We start from the raw sequence: 26505 nt of genomic DNA, 5'->3' as shown, positions 1-26505 counted from the left end.
TATGTTGGTTGGTTAGATAACAATTGGGATAACCTTGGCAGGAAGTCTAATCGCCCTGACAAAGATAAAGCTCTGGAGAGTTGTCATTATGACTCTGAAACCTGTATTCCTCAAAGACCCTGAAATATTTCCCATATTTCATGGTTCCCTGTGTGAACTATGGGTTTCTACACCGCTGGAGTTTGTGCAGTGAAATCACCCAACAGGCAGACAGATGTGAACAGCCTGATGTACAGAGAGAGACAGCCAGTGACAGCTTAATATAAACACAGACGCTGACACACACAGCAGAGACAGACAGAGATAGAGGTACAGACGAGCATTAACAGATAGAGATAAGTAGATAGACAGAGGTACAGACGAGTATTAACAGAGAGAGATAAGTAGATAGATAGAGGTACAGACGAGCATTAACAGAGATAAGACAGATTATAGATCATAGGATAACTAGATAAAAGTACAAACAGATGTCTCTTCCGGTTTCTTCCTCGTTCTCTCCATTGTTAGCCCCCCCCCCCTTCTTTGTATACATCTGTCTCTCCCTGTCTCACTTTGTCTCTGCCTGTCTCATGTTCTGTCTGTGTCTCTCACCTCTGTCTCTCCTTGTCTCACTTTGTCTCTGCCTGTCTCATGTTCTGTCTCTGACCTCTGTGTCTCCCTGTCTCACTTTGTCTCTGCCTGTCTTATGTTCTGTCTGTGTCTCTCACCTGTCTCTCCCTGTCTCACTTTGTCTCTGCCTGTCCACGTTCTGTGTATCTCACGTCTCTCCTTGTCCTTCCCTGCCTCTCCTAGCTTTTCTCTTCTTTGCCTCTGCCTGTCTCATGTTCTGTCTCTCTCACCTCTGTCTCTTCCTGCCTCACTGTGTCTCTGCCTGTCTAATGTTCTGTCTCTGAGTCTCTCCCCTCTGTCTCTCCCTGTCTCACTTTCTCTGCCTGTCTCACGTTCTGTGTATCTCACCTGTCTCTGCTTGTCCTTCCCTGCCTCTCCTAGCTTTTCTCTTCTTTGCCTCTGCCTGTCTCATGTTCTGTCCCTCTCACCTCTGTCTCTTCCTGTCTCTCCCAGCCTCTCCTAGCTTTTGTCTCCTTTGTCCTTGTCCCTGTCTTTATCGTCTTTCTTTCTCTTATCAACTGACTTGCCTCTCTGTCTTTTATGTCTCTTTCTGACCTTTAAGTCTCCAGTGCTTCTCTCTCCCCTTGTGTCTTATCTTTACTCCACCTGTATCCATCCACCAGATCCTCATCTCTGTCCACATCTCTCTCTCTGCCTCTTCCTTTCAGTCTCTCACCCTCTTTATCTCACTTTGTCTTTCTGTTTTTGTCTCTGCTGTTCCAGGCCTCTCCTGATGTATCTTTCCAATTCATATTATTTTTGCATTTCCACGTTTTCTCCCTCTGATCTTTCCCTGCCTTTTCATCTTTCGGTCTTTCCCTGTCTTCATATCTTTTTGCCCGCGCTCCCTTTATTTTCTCACCTCTACCAGTCTTTATCCGAATTTGTCTATCCCTGTCGTTCTTCTTCTCTTGTTTTTTATTCCTGCTGTCCTCCTATCTCACCCACTCTCTTCCTCTCCGTTTCTCCCATCATTCCCAGTCTATCTGCTTCTCTTTGGCCATTTTAGGGTGGGAGTCTTTTGCAGTCTGGTAACTTGCTGGACCTCATGAGTGCATGTCTGTAAGGGCTCTCAGAAGGCCAGGTAGATGGGATTCCTGGCTCCCTTGCAGGTCTACAAAAAACGATCACATGCACAACACAAATACAACACTTTTCGATGCACAGCGCTGGCAAGGTTTTGTGTTTCAAAACTTATTTGGAATTGGTGCATCATTAGACATTAGAAAGAAAGTAAACATAAAAAGAGCACTTGTTACATGATCGCTGGGACAAGTTTAGGAGTGAAATCTAAGGATTTTTGTGTTCTGTACGGGTTCAACGTCATCACTGAGGACATACCCATTAGTAGACTGCCTGTACCTAGACCTTTTAATCATTTATTACATATAGAAGCAGAACATCCCCCTAATGTAGCCAGTTTCATTTCTTTATTCTCCTTTCTTTAAACAGGTATTTACTGAGACCCGTGAGACTGCTGTAACATATAGGTCACTCGTTTGAGTCCCTGACAAAGGCAACTTGGGGCCCAATTTAGATCTTGGAGGTAAAGGTCCCGCTATCGGTTTTCCTTCAGAAAACACGTCTGCCGACTTGGCGGTTCGCCCGCTTTAGATGTTGGCGGTCCAATAGGCTATCGACTGCCCGAGTTCCTCTGACTCTGCCAGGAATCCTCACCTGCGTCCACGAAGACATTGGAAATAGTGGCTGGCGGCACGACTCCAGCCACTCTTACAGCCGAGCAGATTTTGCCTTTCCGCCAAGCCAACCAGGGCGGTCTGACCGCCCCACCTGAGTTGGCAGATTGGGGTAGAAATGAGGTGAGAACTTACCTTTTTTTCCCCTATTCCACTTCCATTTTCGACTGGACATGACTGGACCATGGAGAAAACACAACCTCACTTCCCCGTCGCCAGACTCATAGGTAAGGAACCGGCATTGCCTGTGTACGTCGTGTGGTCACTATACATGAGTTTGGGACCACTCCAGTCATATATATGTCACAGTAATTTTTTAGAATTACTGTGCCATGCATTTGTCAGGAAGATAATTGTGTCAGACATGGATGGAGACACACTGGTACAATACACATCGCAAACATACACAACTCTTATTATGGAGACAGCATTCACTGCCAAATGAATGCTGCCACTGCAATGACGTCACAATCGCACTTGTCAACTATGTCCATATGTGCACATTGCAAGGTGACCCATTCATTACCTGTCATGTTGTGCTACCGGTTGTGTATGTGAGTCAGTATGTGTGCGTTTAGACTGGCTGGATGAGGTGGAAGGAGCTGCAGTGGGTGATGTGGCTATGCCAGTCTGCGTGGCACTTGCATATGGGTCTGCTGTTTATGTTTGGTTGTGTTGTGTTGCTGTGTGTGACATTCAGCCGAGTGTCGTTGTCACATGGTCATAGTTGTGATGTGTGTAGTTGTGATATTGTGCGAGTGTGTTTGTCCGTAAGCAATCTGCAGCCCGTACACAGCCTGTAGCACTGTAACATCTAAATATGGGTGGCGAGGCCCCGCCAACGTGACGGCTAGGACGAGCACTCCGAGGCGGTCGGCAGCTCAGCCGCAATACATTTAAATACGGCAGTCGGACCACCGTCTGCTCGACAGAGTATTCAGGTTCGCCACTGTGGTGGATTCGCGGCAACAGCATCAAGATCTAAATCATGCCCTCTGTCTTTCATCCTTTTGAGGATGATAATTTAAGTGTGATTTACAGCAGTTTGAATTGAAAAGTGCAAAAATAGGTGCATACCAACAAATATGTAAACAGAACAAAGCACTCACAGGCTTCCAGGCACACAAAAGCCAAAATGCTTGCAAACATACCGGCACAAAGACCAGGCACATGCACCCATGACCACAGACTGTTGGCCATATATACAGACCACCGGACAATCAGTCACGTATATACAAAGACCAAGAGACAAGTGGTATGATATATTGACGGCTTACATAGCACTTCAGGAAGGATGTATAAAAGTAGCAGAGCTATCAGGAGGGTTGAAAGAGAGAATAAGGGAGAGGGGAGTGAGGAATCTGCCTTATAAACAGCCCGGCTTTACTTAAAGGGGGGAAGGAGGTGGTTGGCATTTACTTGCCAGAGAAACTGAAAGCTAAAATAGTCTAAGGTATGAAAAATTACAGCATAGAAGAGGGAACCAACATTGTGAGGGACAGAGGCCCAATCACATGCTTAGAAACGGTAAAGTGATAGAGAGATGCCACAGAGAGTTGTCCACTAACTGGAACACACAGGGTGGCACATTTCAACAGACACAATACACACCTAAAGTTCTATACAACACAGATATATGCACTCAGACAACCAGGTATTCATTTTTTTTCTTTTGAGGAGAATCTCCAAATCTCCTGTACGATTTTATTTTAGTTATACCCTGGGTTGGCCATTGTAAATGCTCCAATAAACTTTATGATGTTTCTGCCACAACCCTTAGTCCAAGCCCCTGAGGTGGAATGCCCCAAGTGGCCTTAAAACCAGTTGAGTAACAAAGGCCCCGGCAGGGGGGGAGGGGGGCCTCAGCACAGTACGCTCGCCTGGGGGCCCCTAAATGAGTCTGGGGGGAGGGCCCTCCATGTATTGTGCAGGTTGGGGGGGGGTCTCACGTTTCGTTACACCACTGCTTGAAATGTTTTGATGAGCATTACTGATCATGCTAAATGTGGACCACCGCAGATTAATGTTCCCAAAACTCAATGTGGAAAACCTACCCACCCTGCTTCACCCACTCGATAGTGATTGAAAACTACATTCCATTTTGGTTTAACATGCACATTTCCATCAAAACTTCTCAGGGAAATATATACTATAATCAAAAATGCAAATACAAATACATCCTATGCTTTAAAATCACATTAATACAGCAATAAAAAAAAAACGTTAAGGTAATATACCCTGGCTGGAACCTTCTCTTCATGATGTCATTACAGGGGCCGTGCCCCCCACAACCAGATATCCCTGGCTTCGGGCCTGCCCAGGACCACTGAATACAAGAGTAAGCGTGATCTCCAACAGGGGCTGCTCAAGGAGCACGAGTGGGCCACCGCGGCCACCGTACCGATCTGCAACAAAACATGCAGCAAGGAGAAATGCATGCAGCTGAGGTGCAACCAAACCTAACGCCCTCTGCAAGGAGAGATCAAATATTATTCATCAACTGCACTCTTGCTGTACTTTGAGTGACATTTATGTGCTGAAGCGCAGCAGTGACACCTCTGCTATGGCGGAGGAGCCCCCCCCAACCAGCAGCAACCGCTGCACATCCTTTAACAAAGAAAGGATAATAAACTAGGTTTGTTATCTTTTCGTTTTTAAAGGGGCGGGGCACTGGGGATGACTTCGATGAGGGGAGTGCACTGTGCACTCCCTCTGTGCGCATGTGTGTTTGGCCGGCGGTCTTGGGAGGCCAAACACACATGCGCACTGTTCTCTCTCCAGCCCGGCACTGTGTTGCCGGGCCGGAGAAAGCAGGCACAGGCTCCCAGTCTGCCTGGGAGCTCCCTGGCGGGGCGCTCCCAGCCAATCCTAACACTGCTCCGAGCAGCGCCAGGTTTGGCCGCAGGGCAGGCTGGGAGCCTGTGCCTGTCTGCTGAGGAGACGGATGAGCGCCGGAACGGCGGTAAGCTTCTATTTATTTATCTTTTAATGTTATTAATATTCCCCCCACTCCCTCTGCTTGCCACTCCACCTCCTTTAACCCCCACGAGCTGCAACTGCTCAAGTGCCGAGAAACTATTTCACTCTTCTGTGCGCTATGCAGATAAAACCAACCCGAGATGCCTTAGTTTTCACTGTCTCACATGTACTGGGCGATACTGGAGACTGTCACATGTATACCCGAGGAGTCAGTGCAATGCTCTTGTTGTAAAACTTTTGTAATTCTGGATTAGAGTTCTCACTTTTGAATATTTTTTTATTTGTGGTCAGCTCATTCCAGGCTCTGCCTCAGTTCTTGAAATCTACGATTTAGAATTTTCATAATTAACCAATTAATTATTAGGTGGGAAGTACTTTAACACAGTTTTGAGAAGGACCACTTAGGAAGATACTGCATCCCAGGGACCACTAAACATCCACTTTGTGAGCTCTAGGGTCGCCTTGTCCATAAGGCCAGTGAGTAGCCAGCTCCTCAACCCATAGATTATTGTTATTATACGTACTATGTAGCGCTAACAATACCCCATGGACGGCAAAGCGCTTCACACAGGAACAATGTCTGAGACGTAACAGGCGCTAGCGTATGTACAAATACACGCATGAACAGATACACTCTTTAATCCTTAAAATATCATATTGTCAATGTCTAAGCGAGGTAGGTTCAGTTCACATTTGGAAATGCCACAACTTTTTGTCCTGAAAAATCTGTAGTTTAGTTTGGTCAACACACTTCCTGCCAGTAATACAATTGCATATTGATAAAAACACAACACCCATACTGACTGACAGCACACACATTAAGAGGCAATCTGGCGAAGACATCAACAAAAACAGTATTAAGAAAGAAACATGTTTCATTCACCCACCGAGTGAAGAAAAACTTGAGTAAAAATCACATCTGTCCGTAACTGATCTGGGTGAAACCCCCACCGAGATCACCCAATAAGACATTCCCATCACCAGGAATAAAGCATGACCAATTCTTTCCTTAATATCCGCTCCTCCCTTTGACCTTCTCCGCACCCACACCTGTAGTCCCACCACATTCACCAGCATTGAGCTTCGGATACAATGTAGCACCCCGGTGGCTGCACACTTTACCTTATTTTGTGGGGCCTTCCGCGTTCAGCTAGCAGTAGCCCCGGAAGTGCACGCCGGTTCACCGTGGAGTAATCCGGATCTAGTTCATAGCCCTCATCATCGGGGCCAAGACTGCGGTTATCATCCTCGAGGCCGTATGGCTCTGGCTGAAAGCGTTCTGGCTGGGACCGGTTCAAATCCATGTTACTGCCAATTGGCACTTGGGGCTGGGCAATGGGCATGTAGTTGTCCCGCCGGTTTGGCAATGTGAAGCTACCATCCTCAGGCCGGTAGCTGTTCCCTGGTGTGTAAGCATACCGGGGGCGATAGTTCACTCCACGAGACAGGCTACCATAATTCTCCGTCAGGTCTCCGTATCCACCTTCAGTGCCCATGAAAGGGCGGTACTGCACGTCTGGGCCATCAGGATAAGTGTCACCATAGCTGTTGTTGTAGGACCGGGTAAGCGTCGACGTGGCTTGTGGGTTGGCAAAGCGCTCTCCGTTCTTCATGTACCGCCGGTCAATAGAGTCTGTGTAGCTGCCGAGTGGCGAGGAGGAGGTCTCTAACAGAGGGAGGCCGTCCGGCCCCAGTGGAACTTGTCGCACTGTCCGCGTAGTCACGGTCTTCACCATTTTCGTGACCTGGATTGGTGGAACCGAGAGAGAAAAGGTTAAAGATTACATTCAATACCACAGCAAGGACAATATCCCATCATGCACTACTAGATACTGCCTGCTAAAACTTGGATACTTCTTGAGTCACACAGCTCTGAACCATTTAGAAATGTCCCACAGACCTGTCAGGCGCAACTTTCCCTAAAGGGGTGATTATGTTTAAAGACTTTTTGATGGTAATGTAAAATTCTTCCTTAAATACGGGGCCTGAACCTTCCTCAAGGCAATAACATCTTACTATAAGACAAAGGGCCTGATTTAGAACTTGGAGGAGGGTAATACTCTGTCACAAACATGACGGATGTCCCGTCCGCCACATTACGATCCTATTATATTCTATGGAAAACTTAATACGGTGGACTGGATAGCCATCACATTTATGAAGGAGTATTCCATCCGCCGAGACCTAAATCAGAACCGGAATCCTTAAAACAGGTAGGCGCCTTGCCATAATCTTTAGAAACTCCGACTATAAACCAATTTCCAATCTGAAATTCACTACCTTTGTCTTACAAAGTAGCCATTTCAGTAACAACTTCTAACACCACTTACATTCATATGATTTATTGTCGCACTAAACCCACAACCAGTTTCTCTGAGGAAAGGTTGTACTAGTGAATAACCATCCCCAGATTATTGTGGTACAAGAAAATGGGGAAAAGAATATCGAAAGGTAAGTCAATATAGGGAAGTATAGATTTAATATTCCTAATTCCACATACACATACCTTGAAGATAAATATATATAGCCAAGGGTACATATACGTGAAGTTAGGTATAGAAAATCTAGACTTGTTTACCTGCCGATGTTTTATTTTCGGTACTTGTTGTCGACATTGTGTCCCATCGATATTCTGGTGTGGATAGTCAGGGTGCATGCTTTCAAATCAATTCAGATTTATAGAGCACAACACTACCCCATCGGGGTATCCCAGAGCTAGCGCGGAGAAGAAATGACAGAATTCCTGACTCAAAATTAAATGTTCTCTCCTGCAAATATTTACCCGGGCGACCTCAACATCAACTTTTCATCCAACTTCTACCAAAAACTATCCAACCTACTACAACTCCACCACCTCTCGCAAATCTGACATTCCCACCCCATAGAAGGAGAATCATCCTGGATCTAATGAAAAATGCCCTCGACTATCAAATGCCACACCCAATTTGATGTTGACTGCTCTGACCACTACCCTATAGGACTGACATCATGTCAGTCAAATCTGCCTCCAACAAACTCAGAAACAGAGACAAGGTCCTGACCCACCCCTTGAAGAACATCAGTATCCGCGGTACAAACATCACCTCATCCCTAAGCAGGCACCGTAACCATTCCAACAAGATGGAGAATGTAATAACTAACACAAAATAATTGATTTTTGCAAAAGGGAAGCACCTCTCGGTCTAAAACAATCCGGATACAAAGCAGCCAACCTTGGTTCAATGGTACATTACCTTTATTAAAAAGAAAGAGCTTAACTTTTGAAAGGAAATGGCAAACCGTAAAATTTCTGATTAAAAAATCTCAAATTAGAAACTGATTAAAACAAAAAGTACAACCCTGAAATTCACAGCACCAAAGCAAATTAATCAATCGGCAATAGGGTGAAATGGCCCTGTGCAAGCTTCCACATACAAAGGCCAGTTGTCAAATCTGGCCCATACATTCAAGAACAATATGAATGCTTGTTGGGCATTTGATAATATAAATAATCAATTGAATACTTATGTGTTTGTACAGTCTTAGTCTTTTTGCAATCCTTTAAGTAACCGCATCAAATTCTCAAATGAAAGCAGACAAATAACATACATTTATAGATAGCTCCATCCATGGCCAACTTCAGCCTTAGCAACCTTCAGCCAACACATGGTTTTGCGGGAAACTGAACCGCTTCTTCAGGGCTTATAAAATTATTTTATTTGGATCTCTTGTCAAATTACTGTAGTACGGTGATAAATTGTCCATCATATTCTTAGTACTACTGGCGCTAGAATTCAGGGGGTGCGTTTCCAACCGCTACCTCAAAGGAAGCACTTACATATAAACGTAGCAGGTGCCGCAGTTGAAGCTCAGCTTCTGGAAAGGACAAGCCACCCTAACTCTTGGGCTTGGCAAAGATAAAGCAATGCTGTGCGCTCAGAGATCCCATAGCAGAAAAAGATCTAGAATCCTTCCTGGAGGTGAACTGATGATGTACTGGAGCGTAATCTGTATCGGACTGTGACGTGCAGGTTCTATCTTCCTCTCCTGGAGACACAGAGTAGAAGGTTCTCCATTTATAAAGCACCTGTAAGCTCCGCCCGCTGAGCCACGCCCCGTCCACCCTCGAAGTAGGTAAAGGAATTCCCGCCTTTTTTACCAGGATGATGGACAGCTTTCCAAAACGACCCCACTGCGTTTACCGCCGATTCCGGTGGTTCGTTGTTGATGCTCAGAAGCACGAGGACATCTCCACAAAGACGCACTAGTAACAATCACATTGCCAAAGGAACACAAGGTTGCTGGAGACGTTTTTTTACCCCGTGGCCCATCACGGACCCTTAGTGTACAATATAAACGGGGCATATAAAACATGCTAGGTTATGCTTACTGACATACTCGTAGAAAATACTCCGGTTGGGTAGGCCACGATGCTCATTTTACAGAAACTAAACCAATAACAATAAAATACACACACACTCCTTTAAACCTGTCAGACTAAGTATTTTTTACCCATGATTCTAATTATGTATTGTATGTGCATATGTGTGTGTATTCATGTGTGTGTGTATATAAATATATATATATATATATATATGTGTATGTATGTGTATATGTTGTTTCTGTGCCTGGCATGTTTGTGGATCATTGCATGGCTCCATTTCTCACTCGGACTCATCCCAAATCCCTTCGACCATTTTCATCTCCTAAATATCTCTGCCTAAGCTCATCCCTCCACCTCCACATCTAACTCACCAAACCTCACTCTACCTCTGTGACCTCCCACACAACCCCACTAAATTCTCCTGCATTCATCTCACTCTGCTACTATGCTCTCCCTAACCCTTCCACATCCTCTTTCCCCTCCGCTCCCCTTTTATTCATCTCAAGCCTTTGGATTGAGTAAATGAAGGATAAACTCCCAATTAACACTTCTGGATTTCTTTCCTCCTCCACCCCTCCATTACTCCAGTCAATCTAACTAACAAACTCTCATATCCGCAACTCAAATTAACTCATAATAATACTAAAACTGTACTCCTTATTAAATTATACTAATCCATCACTAATTCTTGTTGGATACCGGAGTAGCGTGCTACTCATCGAAAAGCGCTTCGACGCCTCGTCAGGGGTAGTAAGCGCTATATAAATACGATTACAATTACAATTACTTTCCTACAAAACATCTCCTAAACCAGGTTTTGCTTATAAATTTGTAATGGTCCCACTTTTCATGACTCTTCCTTCCTGAATATCCCATTCTTAAATAATTTCTATGGGAAAGGCGATGCCGTAACCTCAAAGGAATATGGAGCTGCCCACCTCCAGCTTCACATCACAATTTCTGGCTGTCTCTAGAAGACACAAAAGTTTCCGCGTTGTTTGAGTAGTTTATCACCGTACTAATTTGAGAAGAGATTCAAATAGGAAAAAATTGTATAAGCCCTCAAGAGGCAGCTTAGTTTGCTGTGAAACACATGCTGGCTGAAGGTTGCTAAGGCTGAAGGTGGCTATGAATGGAGCTATCTGGAAATGTGGTCCATTAAATAGTTGTGTTAAATAGATCATTTGTTTGTGTGCTTTCATTTGAGAACTTGATACAGTTTCTTAAATGATTGCAAAAAGACTAAGAATATAGTTAGATTGATAATTTATGTTACCAAGCGTCCAAACATTAATATTGTTACCTCTGCTCCAAACACTGCAGAGGAACTCTACAACAATGGGAAGCAACTCAGACCAACATATTGTTAGAAAGACTTTATCCTCTCAAAGGTTATGTATGTGAACTTTCAACTATTTGAATCAATAGCTCGATGTTCAATGTCTTGTTAACACAGGGATAATTTGGGACCATTCCAAAAACAGGATACATTTCATCAATCCTAAAGAACACACAACACATGGACACAGATATCCTAACTAACTAGAAACCGATTATAAGTTTACCCTGGCTCAGTAAGAAAATTGTGCAATGTGTCTCTCGCCAATTAACAGCCAGAGCCATTGCTTAGGCAGCGAGTCCTTGAGGGGTGGGCTGGAGTCAGCTATCGAATATCAAAATTTCCATCTAAGAAAGCTGTGGGCCCCAGGGTAAATGATACTGGTATTACTCGTTAAGCGCACAAGTGCCCAGAGGCGTCTTGGCGCTGGCGTCTGCAAGGTTTGAATCAACAAAAGGAATTAGTAAGGAAGTGAAAAAAAAGCCAAGATTTGAGCTGTTTCCTGAAGCTGTTCTGATTCTGCTAGTTTGTAATATACCAGGGAAGTTTATTCCAGAATAAACCGAGCTCCTACTGCCAAGACACTTTGTTAGTCAATCAGTCAAAAAATCTTTGTTCGCTACATTTCTTTGGCATAAAAGCAGATAAAAGCGTTTCCCGGCAGTAAATACCACTTGCCACCCAGATAAAAAAAAATGGAAAAACAACAACACATCACCTACAGAATAATTGCAAAACAATAACATGAATACTCTGTTACGTTTGGGGACTGCGACTGTATTGGCTGCAGCTGAGCGCAGACCAATTTCTTCCTAAGGTACCCTGGACCTGACCCATGGAGTGATGTATGTGCCATACAGTGTCCCTTAAAGGCCACTGTTTAACTGACAGCAAGTGGAGCTTCACTAAGGCGCGAGAAACTGATTGAAATTTGGGAATTCTCTGTAGGCCCCTGCATTCTGCAGTAGTTAAGAGTTTGTAAAATGAGCATTGATGAGTAATGTTGGAAATGGCCCTTTTTGCAGGGTTATTTCCAAACTTTGTGCCTTCTTCCTCATATTCATTTTTACCTGTTTTGTTTGCTTTAGGACTCTGGGCACTTTGCCACTGCTGACCAGTGCTAAAGTGCACGTGCTCTCTGTCTAAATTGCACTGGTGATTGGTTTATCCACGACTGGCATATTTGATTTGCTAGTAAAGTCCATAATATAGTGCACTCTGTGTGTCCAAGGCCTGTAAATCAAACACTACTAGTGGGCCTGCAGCACTGGTTGTGCCACCCACATGAGTAGCCCTGTAAACATGCCTCAGACCTGCCACTGCGGTGTCTGTGTGCAGTTTTAAACTGTCGTGTCGACCTTGCAAGTCCACCCACTGGCCAGGCTCAACCTTCCCTTTTACTGCATGTAAGTCACCCCTAAGATAGGTCGAAGGCAGCCCCATGGGCAGGGTGCAGTGTATTTAAAAGGTAGCACATGTACTGGTGTGTTTTACATGTTCTTATAGTGAAATACTGCTAAATGAGTTTTCCACTAGTGCAAGGCCCATCTCTCCCAGAGGGTAGCATGGGGATAGCCTTGAAATATCCTAAGTGTGATTTCCCATACGACCGGCACCATTTGGGGGTTTTTGCAATTCAGTTTATGTCAATCTTTGGTTTTGTGTGGTGCACTCTTTCTTATATGTACTGTGTTCCATTACATTGCCTCCCCGTGCCTGGTATTAACGTAAGACTAGCTCTTACCACATTAGGAATTTCGACATTATGGTGCATTAGCGACACTTTCCACATCAGACAACTTTCTGATGGGCCGGCGCATTGCTGGGTCTACCGCAATCCTAACTATGATATACTCTAGTAGAGCTGTTGACGAGACCAAGATGGCACCCGTCTTTCTTGGTTCTCTGGGTACCTTCTTGTCCAACTTCACTAGTCCACTTTCGAGATTTATAACACTAGTGCTTAAACCGGCTGCTCTAGCGTGTTGAACGGAGTTACGCTTCTGACGTTCGATCACAAGCGACAGCAAGTAAGACAGTACGTACGGCCCCTCTTGATTTTTTATCTGCTTCCTATGCCATGAGACTATACTTATGTTCTCATTCGTATTTTCTATGTCCTATCAGAATTTGGGGGACTTATCATGGCTCTCCCCCATGACTCATATTGAGTTATCTTTTGTGACAACCAGTTACGCCGTGTGGTGCTTATTGGTATCGGTTATTTTGCCTTGAAAAAGTCGTCAAAGACGAAACACGTGTCAGCTGTCTGTTCTCAATGGAATAAACATTGCAATCTTACCACTGAATTCTCATCTGAACTGGATTTACTGAATTGTCATTCATAATTTATGTAACTTTTGATCTGCTCTGGGGGTTCCTTTGTTGACAGACCAAAGCAGCTTTAGATCTTGCAAAACAACTCACATCTAGTATTAAACCTTTCCCCAAAACACCCAAACTTTCCTGAACAAACATTACCCCTAACCCCATATAGAAGGAGGAAGAAACAGGAAAAAATTGAAAAAGTTTAAGGTACATGGATGCCTCACACTTTGACAGAACTGGGCAGTGGGTGGCTAAGCAGGAATCAAGGGGGCTTCATGCATAAATGGGGGAAGGTCCCTCCATCAACCGAGGGGCTACAATCCACACCTAAAATTGGAAGAGGTGAAGCGCCCTGGTACGTGGTGAACATGCAGACAATGGAACCACTCTGGAGAGGTATGTCACCAAGGGCCCTCAAGTGAATTCAAAGTTTTTACAGTTGTCTAAGAAGATGTCTGCCATTCTTTCCATCGTGATGGCTTGCCAGAGATGGGTGTGCCACTGTGAAAAGGATGGTGCATCTTTTCTCTTCCAAGCCACAGCTAACACCAATTTAGCTGTGCTATGGCTCTATCCTCTTTAGTTTGCCATTTAAGTGTGTCATCGCGGAGGCCCAGTAGCGCAAAGCCTGAGGCATCTGGAATTGGGTATCAGAGGAGTTCTTTGATTTGTGCTAGGATCCCAGACCAAAATGGGCGAATCGCCGGACAGTCCCACCATATATGGCGGCAGTCACCTAGTAAGCCACACCCTCTCCAGCAGAAATGGGAAGTGTTTGGGATATTTTTTTCAAATTTGGTGGGATACAGATACCAATCAAAGATAATCTTGTGATATGCCTCTTGCATGCCAACAAAGTGGTTACACTTTGCGATGTGCCACCAGAGCGCCACTTTGCCTCAGGGATTAACTCTTCGAGAGTAGCTCCCGAGAGGTGATGTGGCGTGGCCACGGGGTGAGAAGCGTGTTGAGTAGGTGAGAGTTTAGAAAGGAGATGTTTTCCCTGGAGGATCCCTCCCGTCTAACAAAGTGCTAAATAGGGGTAAGCACTATAGTGGCTGCTTCTCTAATGTCAGGGTGGAGTGCCCAGGGTTTCAGTTGTGTATAGCGCTAATATGTCTAGTCCGCGAGGCGCAAGATCCACTGACAGTTTTCGATTGTTAGAATGTCCCAGTTGTGAAAGAGATCAGAAAGAGTGAGACAGCCTTCCTCTCTCCAGACGTCAAAAGGGCCCGGCAAAAGAGCTGGGTGAATTCTGCATTGTCAGAAGCCACGGAATAAACATCATCTCCTACACTGACGAGACACAACTCATTCTCTCCCTCTCCAATGAACCAGATATAGCCAGACAACTTCCACGAAGGCATGAAAGCAGTCGCCAACTGGATGAGAGACCGCTGCCTTCAACTCAACACAAGACCGAAGTACTCATCCTGGGCACTCAACCCAACGCATCGAGCGACTCCTGGTGCCCACTCACCCTCGGAAACCTGCCCACCTCCACCAGCCAAGCCCGCAACCTTGGAATCATCCTGGATCCAGACCTCAGCATGGACCATCAGATCAACTGAGTGACCTCCACCTGCTTCTTGACCCTCCCCCTCCTATGTAAGACCTTCAAATGGATCCCCCTAGAACATAGAAAGACTGTAACACATGACCTCATCACCAGCAGACTGGACTACGGAAACGTACTCTATGCCAGAATCAACAAAAAAACTCACCCGCAAATTGCAAAACATCCAGAACGCCGCCGCCAGACTAGTCCTCAACCTATCCAGACACTGCCACATCTCTCAACATCTACGTACTCTGCACTGGCTCCCCATAGAGAAAGAATCACTTTCAAGATCCTCACCCATGCACACAAAGCCCTCCACAACACCGGACCAGCCTAACCAGCGACTCAACTTCCACTTACCCCACAGGGCCCTACGCTCAGCCCAGCTCTCTCTCGCAGAAGTATCCCGCATCAGAAAAACCAGAACAGGAGTACGCTCCTTCTCCTACCTCGCAGCCACCTCCTGGAACACCCTACCCATCCACATCAGACAAACCACCTCCCTCCCCAGCTTCACAAAGGAACTGAAGACATGGATTTTTTATTCATCTCCGGTACACACTACACTCCCCCCACGTTTCCTTCCCTCCCTCCCAGCGCCTTGAGACCCTAATGGGTGAGTAGCTGTGCTTTATAAACACTGATTGATTGATTGCGTATCAGTGCGAAAGGGGATGGAAAGGTAGTCCATTTGTAGCTCTATTCACGTTATCCCAGATCTTAAGAGTCATTTTTGTGGGGGTGCTCAAATATACATTGGGCAGATGATCTGCTTTCAGTTTACATAGCACATCCCATATATATCTCCGCACTATCACCCTATCCATATGGCACCAATGTCTGTACGATTCCCTGAGCGAACACTCGGAAATAACTCTTAATTGCACTGCTTTATAATAGAGATAGAAAAACAACAGGGCCAAACCTCTTTCTTTTTTTTTCTTTCAAAAACAAATTGTCGGTCAAACATCATGTGTGATGGAATGATTGGTTCAACTGTTCCTGCATTCACAGGAACAGCCATGACTGCAATTCCTGGCAATAGCGTAGTGATGTCCACCGGGCTGGAAGATCTCTCTAAATCTGGCAGGCAAGTAGAGGCAGTAGAGTCCCCCCCACCCTGTCTGGCTTTACTCCGCCTGCTATAATCCTAAATCAGGCCCTCGGTCTAGAGTGGCAGTGAGCAAAAAACAATGGCATGGAATGCTACCCAGGGGATGGCTATTTGCAAGCATTCCTCCCATCATCGTTTGGGAGTTTGATTCCCAGTAGTAAACCTGGAAACCTGAGCCTGGTGCAGCTTTCGAAGCTCACTACTGCCAATGTTTGTGAATTCCAAAAAGTTGTAAGTTTGCATCCATTAAAGGAGAATTTCTGTAGGTGCAGATTTGCTAAATTTTCAGTAAACTGTTCACTATGGGGCATAATTACAAAGAAGCAGCACAGGAAGCGAAGGTGCTGTGCTGCTTTGCGTCACCTGAAGAGAGCACAACTGCGGTACACGGCCAAGGAGAGGGCTCAGTGCTGCTCGTTCCATGCTCCGGCACACCTTGGGCTGCGTAACACCAAAGCAGGCACCCGGCCGCCATAGTGCAAGAGCTGCCTGCGTCATGACAGTTTCTGTTCAGGAAGAGGTACCTTTCTGCACAAAAACTATCCTTAGCCATATAAAGATATTTCTCACTGTTACAGCATCCTCAGGCAGGCGTCCCACTTTGGCTCAAACCAGTGCTGAATTTGTGCTTGTTGTTTCCGGTGCAGAGCACCGGCACTTATTGTTGAGGGCTGGCACTTATTCTTCGCCCCCAAGCATTTGCTGCGGGCAAAAGACCCATATGGGAAAGACGGAGGAAGAGAAAAATGAAAAAGCGTCACAATGGGAGAAAGCAGAAAGCTGCAGGAGTGAACTGAAGGGATAGGGAGTGGCTGTAAATGGATTGAAGAGGCCCAAGATAGCTTCAGGATTACGCTGCCTCAGTATTAAGTGTTTGCACATTTAATTGTAGCAGCTGCGTGTTTAAGAGGAGAGCTTTGAGCACCGGCACCTTGTTATTTACAAATTAAGCACTGGTTCAAACCCATGTCACTAACTCTTTATCAATATAGGTTTGTGTCAAAATCCATAAGTGGATGCACAGGAACGCCTACCTCACGCAGAGTAACGCAATACAGCGCAGTCCTTTACTTTTTCTTACAAAGCCACACAAATTGACATTTGCATGACTCTTAGTACGAAAAATGATTTAGCATCAAGGCTGCTTTAAAAAAAAAAAAAAACACAGACGCAATCCTGATGCAAAATCTTGTAAATCTTAGCCTAAATATATTTACATTTTAGATCTAAAAAATGAACAAGTTAAAACCTCTTAGTGATAGCACAATGACAAGAAAATACAAACTGACACAGCAGTCTTGACTCAGGGCCCCAACACCCAACCTCAAAACCAAGAATGTATTTATTTGGGGGTGGGGGAGTTTCACATCCCAAACACCCCCTTCAAGCTATGCTTTGGTTAACAGCATTCATAAAAGTATCTTCTGTGTGACCAGATATCAGGCTTTCAAGAAGGCTACAACACAAAAACTGCAACTCTGAAAAGCCTTGATGACTTCTGTCAAAACCTGAGCGAAGGGGAGTCATGCCTTCTCAGGTTGCTAGATGTTCCAGCTGCGCTTGACACCATTTAAGCAAGTCAGGATAGGGGGGTCATCTTTTATGGTACGAGCTGTGAAAGCCTGGAATGGATTACCGTTTCAACTTAGGGCCCTGCAGCATGAAAAAGGCTTTTGGAAAAGGCTTAAAATGCATCTGTCTAGGACATTATGCAGTCTCTCCTCCGGAGGTTACCAGTTGGATCCACGTCAGGACACTGAGTAGCTGTGCGCTATGTAAGCCTTAACATTCATTCATTCATTTATTTATTCCTTCAGCATCAGAGACTGATCGAGTAATTGAGCTTCTGTAGCTCAGTCCTGATCTGGTTATCATCCTTCCTGATGCACCTAAAGCCAAATACTGAATATTGGCATCTCTACCTTGGATCCAGAAACAGAATCTTGAAGAGTACACTCAGGCTTCATCCTCTCTCCAACTTTCTTTAACTTATACCTATAACCCCATGAGCACACACCTATCAGACACAGGAGTCAGAACCCATCAATATGCAGAAGATGCACAGCTATACCTGAAATAAACTTTGTTTCAAGACATTCTCTGACTACAAACATGCCTCAGAAAAATACAAAACTGGATGTCTGATTATTCTCTCAAGTTTACAAAAGTCAAAACACCTTTTAAACACTTCCAAATGCAAAGGCAAATTTGTCAGATAATCAAAGAAGTAAAAGTCAACGATTTTCCCTATCATCAGTTGTTAAATGACTGGAATTTGATCCGGAGAGCACAGGATCCCTAGGAGGCAGCGTAATCCTAAAGCCACATCGGACTTCTTTAATCCATTTACAGCCACTCCCTGCCCCTTCAGCTCACTCTTGCAGCTTTCTCGCTTTGTGAAGCATTCTCGTTTTTCTCTTCTTATGTCTTTCCCACGAGTCTTTTGCTCACAGTAAATGCTTGAGGCAGAAAAAAAGGGCCAGCCCTCAAAAATAAGTGCCGGTGCCCCGCACCGGAAACCACCGGCTCAAATTAAGCACAGCCTACCTGGCTAAAGTACGGACAATATTAGGTGGCGAACGACCAGCCAGGAATAAGGATTCACTATTCAGAGCATCCCTAACCCGGAAACATTCTTTCACAGGTTCTGAAACCTGCACTTGGAAGTGGTTACCCAACCAACCTCACTGTGTTTCAGAAAGGCACTGGAACCCCATGTATTCAATCCAAACTCCTCTCTGTTACATCATTGATAGTTTATTCCCTCCAATGTATTTACTGTGCTTCCCATCTCCCTCCTCCCCAGGTTCCCCCTCGCCCTCCTCACCACAGGTTCCTCAGTTGTCTCCTGGTGCTTCTGAAACTGGTCGCCGCCTTCACTTTGCCTCCAATGTTATGTTTGTCCTGCTGTCTGTTGATTGCTAAATGTGGCCCCTCCCCTCATAAAAGTTTGTTATGAAGTAAATCCCCCACTAATCCCACTCGGTTCGGTACTGCTATTTAACACTCTTAAATAAATAACTCGATTGCGTGAACAATTAGTTATAAGATCATTAGTTAAAAAGAAAAACTGGGTGTTTTGAAATAGAGTGGCTTGTTTTATGTAGCGCTTGGTACTCCACTGTCGATTCAAAGCACTGTAAAGAAGTGACACTTTCACTATGTAACTCAAAGGTACCACGGAGATCTTCAAATTCTGCAGATACAATAAAGTCCATTAACTTATCTTTCACTTTTTTTTTTTTATCTGTACCTGTGGCGTGGCTCCAGGTCCCCCCCACCCCCCTTGCACTTTTTATAAGTGGGATTTACGTCTCGTCTTCCAAGATGCTACCAGATTTCGAGTGAGTGAACAAGGTCGAGGATGCTGCAAACACCTCCTGAAACTCCCTCAGTTTCACAGGGAGTTTCCCATCATGCCCCAGTGCCTGTTTATTGCATAAATAGATGCACATCCCCCGCTTCCGCTTGTACTCCTGACAATCAGATGTCAACATGCATGAACAGTTCCCATTATGAATACTTTGTACAACTCTTTAATAATGCATATTTTGCAGATTCCTCGGCGTTTTTGCTTCTCTCCCTGTAGCCGTATTATCTGTCCCGGTGCTTAATCTCATCACTAAAGCATCTCGATGTTTTTTTCCAGTTTTTACTTGTGTGCGCTATTTTTTCCCACCAATCTGGGATTTTTCTCGCGTCCGTATTCTTTCCTTTGCTTCTCGTGCAGAGTTGCTTTGCCCTTCTTGGAACGTGTTTGGCTCTTATGATCTCAGCCTCATCTTTTCTGGACCACAGTGCATTTGTCTGAAATTCTTGTGTATATTTGGCTGACATTACATTTGTAACGACTTCCTTTATCTTTTAGCTTTGATAGGGAAGCTGTTCGGTAGATTTAGGGACCCCAGCAGGGCTAACCGAGCCTTTCATCCTTCGAAGGTCTCTAGAATGAACACTACAGATGCTGGCACTGGCAGATGCGTTATCAGAGCATTTTGGTACCCCAGGGTTTTAGTGATGTGGAATAAACACACTATTCTCCGTACTATTTGTATTCTGTACAGAAGCCCTGCTTGCTTGCACATTTCTGATGAAGACTCAGGTTTGCAAAGGGTCTCTCTTAAAGGCCAGTCCCTGCATCTTTGCTGGACTGCTTCTAACTCATGGGTGCCCAACGCTGGCCGAAGAAATTATTTTTGGCAGACTATGTAACAACCACGGCCTATAAATGGTTCCCACCTGATTTACTGTATGTAAGTTTATCTCATGTCAATATCCTGGAAATCTGGCATGGTTTCGACCCTCGTGTACCAAGGCTGGACTCGCCTTCCCTGGATTGAACCACCCCACAAAATGATTACCACAGCTCTACTGTGGCCTCACCCTGATATTAGATATGATCGCCCTTTCAAACCAACCCCGACCGCCCATGACCAGTAACAAGAACACTCAAATAGTGGGGAATTTGTAGCCATCTGTCTAGCGAGTGGGGATGTTTTGCATATGTCTGGCTTCTGAATTAAAAACACATTTCCCATCAAGGTCCCTCTGCCCCTGGGATCGCCCCTGCAAAACTGTTGCTTTCCTCCGTGTCGGATGGAGAAAAAAAATTATCACTTGTATAGCGCACTACTCACCCGTTAGGGTCTCGAGGCGCTGTACTCATACCGCTATGGAACCCCTCCTGGCTTTTCCCTGTGAGGCGCCCACTCCTGAGCAGGGTGAAGCCAGGCATCCAAGCGCTGTTGGGGCCGTTGTGGAGATTAAGCAAGCTATTGCCCAGAGTTGCAGAGTGGGACCCATGAATTAGATTAGGCACCGAGGCGAGAATTATCTGGTCAAGGGGAATTGAGCCCAAGACCTGCCGAAGCGGGACTTGAACCCTGGTCTTGAGCCAGATCTCTGCCTCAGGGTCTGCCGCTCTAACCATTGAGCCACACTTCTCCAACGAAAGAAAGAACAGATGATGGATGGAATGCTGAACAAATTAAACATTCACCCCCAGTCACAGATCTGGGTTAAATCCATTGTTTTTGTGCTTGCCAAGTCATTCCAGTTTGGACCCAGCCATATGCAAATCAGTCTTGGCCCTGGCTCTCCATGGGAGCAGTCTAGCTCAGTTTGCCAGGCCAGGTCCTCCCTGGACCGGAAACAAGCACCTTCGGACCAGTTTCGGGGTATTATCCCGCATCAGCCAGGCTAGCTTGAATCCAATGGCGAGAACCAGACGCCTTAAACTTCAAAGGAGCTCCTGTCCAACTGAGAGCAACCCATTGTTCTGCTATCCTAAACTGAGCACGTAATGGGCCCCTGTGGCCCACACTTCAAAGGGTTAACTGCCTGGTAACCTGCGTGGACCTGGCCAGTGCTGCCACTAACTGTGCCCATCAGCCTGGACCAGCGTCGTCTCCTGGACCCTGACAGGAAGTGCTTTCGTGCAGGCCGCTTGCACTGGTAAACGTCAAGGTTAGATCAGGGGCGGCTCCTCCGTTAGGGCGAAGGAGCGTCCCCCGCCAGCAGCGGCAGCTGCAAAACCTTTACAAGAAAATGATAATTAACAGTGTTTAGTATCGTGTTCTTGTAAAGGGGCGGGGCCACGTGGATGACGAGCAGTGAGGGGGAGAGCAGAGCACACACCCTCAGAGCGCATGTGTGTTTGGCCGGCCGTCTCGGGCCGGCCTAACACACATGCGCTTTAGGTTCTCTCCAGCCCAGCACACAGTTACCGGGCTGGAGAGAGCCTGCACAGGCTCCCAGTCTGCCTGGGAGTGCCCTGGGTGGGCGCTCCCAGCCAATCCTGACGCTGCTCTGAGCAGCATCAGGATTGGCCGCAGGGCAGGCTGGGAGCCTGTGCCTGCAGCAGAGAAGCGGATGGACGGCAGTGAGCAAGGTAAGCGTTTATTTTGATTTTTTAACTAATTTAATATTTATTTCCCCCCGTGCCACCCCGCTCTTTTCATGAGCCGCGACTGCGTTAGATGGGACCCACTCAAGTTCTCCTGACATTTTTTGTACATATCTGGAAGCATATATCATGTTGCGACCAACTTAAAGCAGAAGTGTAGCTACACGGAGACGTTCCACATTCGCCTTCGTTATCTTTATCTGAGTGCAGTGTAGGACTGGCATATTGGCAGGGCTCCTGGAATTGTGTAATTGTGTGGCTGTGACGATTTTCTCATAATCATAGATTGCCGCATATGCCACATAATTCATCATATGCAGCATAATCTGCAGATGCCAACAAAAAAATTGTTTCTAGCTCAAATGGTTCTAAAGTTACTAAAACTGCAGCGACACATGTTGCCGCAAAGATGAAGGCCCTTTGTAAAGGTTGACTGGTCACCTTTCTGTTGCTTATTGCTATATTTGGGGGTTAAACAGGTACTAGTCAAGTGCAACCAATGCCCAGACACAGCTACCAAGTTTAAAACTGATGAAATAATAAAGTAATACTAGTAAAAATATGCTGCATTATGCTGTATAATTTGCCTTTTGCCACATAATTAGGTCCTCTCCTGCCACATAATTCCAGTGGCTCTGCCTATAGGGCAATCAGGCAGTGTCTGAAGGACTGGGCTGACAGGTTAGTATGTGGACCATTTTTTGTGGCGGTTTGCGAGCCACTTTTATGGTCTGCTGGCCCGGTTTTTACTGCTCATTTCTCAGATATTGAAACAAACATTTCCTGCAGCAAGCACAAATTCATGCAGTTATTACACACCTTGCAAAACAGTTATACTGCAAGTTCAAAATTGACACAATTTGTGGGCCACTTTTTTAAAGCTATGTAATTCACTAATGAGGGCCACTTTTATTTTGGCTGCTGGGCCTATTTTCTGTCCCAGTCCACCCCGGCTCAGTAGAACGCGCACTTACCCTCTGGTGAAAGTGGCAGAAGGCATTTCAGCAAATTGTTACATTTTGTTCTCTACTATGTTCTTGATTTCTACTCTGAAATGATTTCTGTGTTGTACCTGAAGCACATGTCCAGGTTTTGTGCCCTATTCCACTTTGCTTCATACTCACATCTCCTCTGCAAGGCCAGACTGGCCGTACCACACATCATTGGACATTTCCCCAGGAGGCTGGAAGGGTTGGGTCGGTTTTGTTACTGGTGGCGGGGGCTGTGTTGTTTTCGGGCAGTGCAGCACTTTTACAAGCACTGCAGAGTTCCTTGTATATCCAACAGTTTTCAGGTAAAAATAAAAGTGGCAAGATAACTCTCATGATTATTGTACCTGCTGGGGTGAGATGGGGTTGTGTCTAGTGGTAGTTTTATCTTATCTAAGGTAGTGCAGAGGGTTAAGATGCCTGCAGCAAAGAATGAGTACTATGCAGATCACAGAACAGTATTTTATGTGGAACGCTCCGTGGGACATTGCTTTTGTCACAGAGATCCTTGTGTTACTGTGCAAGTAATGAATTACAATCATAATTTATCTCATTGAGGCATGATCTGCCATCAAAGAGCTCCATACAAACTGCATGGCACAGGTTAGAAATGTATGTTTTTCCAAGTCTTTCAATATCATAATTTTGCTAAAAATGCTGTGTACATTTTTTTTTCTTCTATTAGTAAAGTCAACCCTAACTACTGTTACGTTCCGAGCCCCGAGTTTATACTTCCCCAGACCACGCACTCTTTAACAATGGCTGCCAGTCTGGATGGCGCAACTCCTACGCCTTGTAGCCCATTTACACATGTATGATTCACCGTCTCTGTACGTGTGCGTGATGTAAAGTGCTCCGACACCACCCACTGGTAAGAGAGGCGCTACAAAACAAATGAAGTACATGTGAGAGAGGGGCTAAGGAGAGATGGAGGAAGAAGATAAAATCATCATTGGAGCCCCAGTAAAGATTGCCATATCCTGGTGTATTTTTTGCCATTTTCCCCCAATTTTCTCAGGGGTGAAGGCGGAACCCCAAGCTCCCTTGCAGTGGTCAGGCTCGCTTGCTGCGCTCTCTATGCACCCTGTAGGGGCTGCTCTGATAAAATGTGCCAGGGCTGCTTTGGATTCCCGGCCCTGCTGGTTTGCCCTCAAGTCCTAGGCACGCTCAAGATTTTGGGATGTGTCACATTATTTCAGCAGCTGCTCCCAAAATCTGAGGTGGAAAAGCGTTGTTCAACAAAGTGCACGCGAATTGTCTCATTACTGCTGAATATGCTGAAGTCACGGTATGTCACCCGTTGATGGATGCAAATGACTTCCATCCAGTCATTAACAAGCAATATGGCAAGCCGTGTTGAATGTTTTATTTTCATAATTGATGTTTATCATACAATTGTGCTTTGCTGCAGAGTGTCAGAATGATACGAGAGATCCTCTCAGCAGGGGCTGGGAATAAAGGGAAGAGCAAACAACAAACAAAGTTACAATGTGCAGCTGCCTGATTTAGACATGGCTGCCAGACTGACGACATAGAGGAAGGACTCAACATCTATCAGGTAACAGGGCCCATTCCATGATGAGCGCCACTCTAGCTCTCTTAGGACTTACAAGTAGGCTTGTCACCATATCACAATGGCTGGGGCAGTGGCCACGTATCACAGCCACATGCGTAGTCCCCAGAACAGGACCAGACACACTGCGAGTCCTTGCGGGTCACACAGCACATCAAGTGGCAGAGTGTTTGACGGAGCAGCCTACCATTTCCCAGGCGTGGGCATGCCCATGTGCCCACTCCATACCAACATGTCTACTTGGGCACCACACCTCAGGAGCTTTCAGCAAGAGGTGTGTACACCTCAGCGGTACAGCAGGTATAGCCGCGTATGACAAGGAAAACCATGAAGCACGATGGACGCGTTCAAGCGTACACTATGCTGACGCGTGTACCCAAGTGGTGCAGCTTGCTGCGCGATCTTCGGAACTTCCGCAGCACCCAATAGTTTTCTATCCCTGTTCCGCCATTGTAATGTCATGATGTGGAGAGCTGAGGACCTTGGCTGTTTTTTTTTAGATCCAATCCTCAGTCAACAAATGGCTAAATGCTACTTGGGGTAGCAGTCTTTGGAGAGCATGACTGGCCCGACACCCACATGGTCATCTTACCAATCAGCTGCTCCCCCTGAGCTAATGCTATCAGCGAGTTGAGGCTGGGCAGTGGGATGTGGGCACCTGCACTGTGGTCCAGAAGGCACTGTTGCATGCCGCTGGAGGCAGCTGCCGACGAGAAGTCCAGATGGTGCCACCTCGGAACTGGGGTACCCTGGTTTGGAGTTTGTGAACTAAGTGCAGGACCAAAAGGGGAGGGCCTTGACCTTGAAGTAGCTAGGTATAGGTGGCAAAGGGCTAATCCAGGCCCAGCGACCTGTCGTGTTACCATTTATTCACTCATTTTTAAGTGACACTGACATAGCGCTCAATATGACATAGTGTGACTGTAGGAAAGTACCATCTTGCCTGGCATGTTACCCCCATTTTTCACTGTATATATGTTGTTTTAGTTGTATGTGTCACTGGGACCCTGTTCACCAGGGCCCCAGTGCTCATAAGTGTGCCTGAATGTGTTACCTGTGTAGTGACTAACTGTCTCACTGAGGCTCTGCTAATCAGAACCTCAGTGGTTATGCTCTCTCATTTCTTTCCAAATTGTCACTAACAGGCTAGTGACCAATTTTACCAATTTACATTGGCTTACTGGAACACCCTTATAATTCCCTAGTATATGGTACTGAGGTACCCAGGGTATTGGGGTTCCAGGAGATCCCTATGGGCTGCAGCATTTCTTTTGCCACCCATAGGGAGCTCTGACAATTCTTACACAGGCCTGCCACTGCAGCCTGAGTGAAATAACGTCCACGTTATTTCACAGCCATTTTACACTGCACTTAAGTAACTTATAAGTCACCTATATGTCTAACCTTTACCTGGTAAAGGTTAGGTGCAAAGTTACTTAGTGGGAGGGCACCCTGACACTAGCCAAGGTGCCACCACATTGTTCAGAGCCAATTCCCTGAACTTTGAGAGTGCGGGGACACCATTACACGCGTGCACTACATATAGGTCACTACCTATATGTAGCTTCACAATGGTAACTCCGAATATGGCCATGTAACATGTCTATGATCATGGATTTGCCCCCTCTATACCATCCTGGCATAGTTGGCACAATCCCATGATCCCAGTGGTCTGTAGCACAGACCCTGGTACTGCCAAACTGCCCTTCCTGGGGTTTCACTGCAGCTGCTGCTGCTGCCAACCCCTCAGACAGGCATCTGCCCTCCTGGGGTCCAGCCAGGCCTGGCCCAGGATGGCAGAACAAAGAACTTCCTCTGAGAGAGGGTGTTACACCCTCTCCCTTTGGAAAATGGTGTGAAGGCAGGGGAGGAGTAGCCTCCCCAGCCTCTGGAAATGCTTTCTTGGGCACAGATGTGCCCAATTCTGCATAAGCCAGTCTACACCGGTTCAGGGGACCCCTTAGCCCTGCTCTGGCGCGAAACTGGACAAAGGAAAGGGGAGTGACCACTCCCCTGACCTGCACCTCCCCTGGGAGGTGTCCAGAGCT

The 26505-nt window shown here is 45.9% G+C and overlaps 1 protein-coding gene across 7 annotated transcripts in view; it reads right to left on the bottom strand.

Moving 5' to 3' along the window:
• ARVCF (ARVCF delta catenin family member) overlaps window positions 1–26505 on the bottom strand; it is a 442211-nt gene that overhangs the window by 203967 nt on the left and 211739 nt on the right. For all 7 annotated transcript variants that reach the window (XM_069215286.1, XM_069215288.1, XM_069215290.1 and 4 more), the window contains exon 3: window positions 6408–7030. In XM_069215286.1, coding sequence (XP_069071387.1) covers window positions 6408–7030 — 623 coding nt within the window. The remainder of the gene's footprint in view (window positions 1–6407; window positions 7031–26505) is intronic.

This window comes from Pleurodeles waltl, chromosome 11 (assembly GCF_031143425.1).
Source record: "Pleurodeles waltl isolate 20211129_DDA chromosome 11, aPleWal1.hap1.20221129, whole genome shotgun sequence".
NCBI lineage: Eukaryota > Metazoa > Chordata > Amphibia > Caudata > Salamandridae > Pleurodeles > Pleurodeles waltl.
The sequence above is the reverse complement of the archived record's forward strand: the minus strand, read 5'-3'. Positions and strand labels throughout refer to the sequence as shown.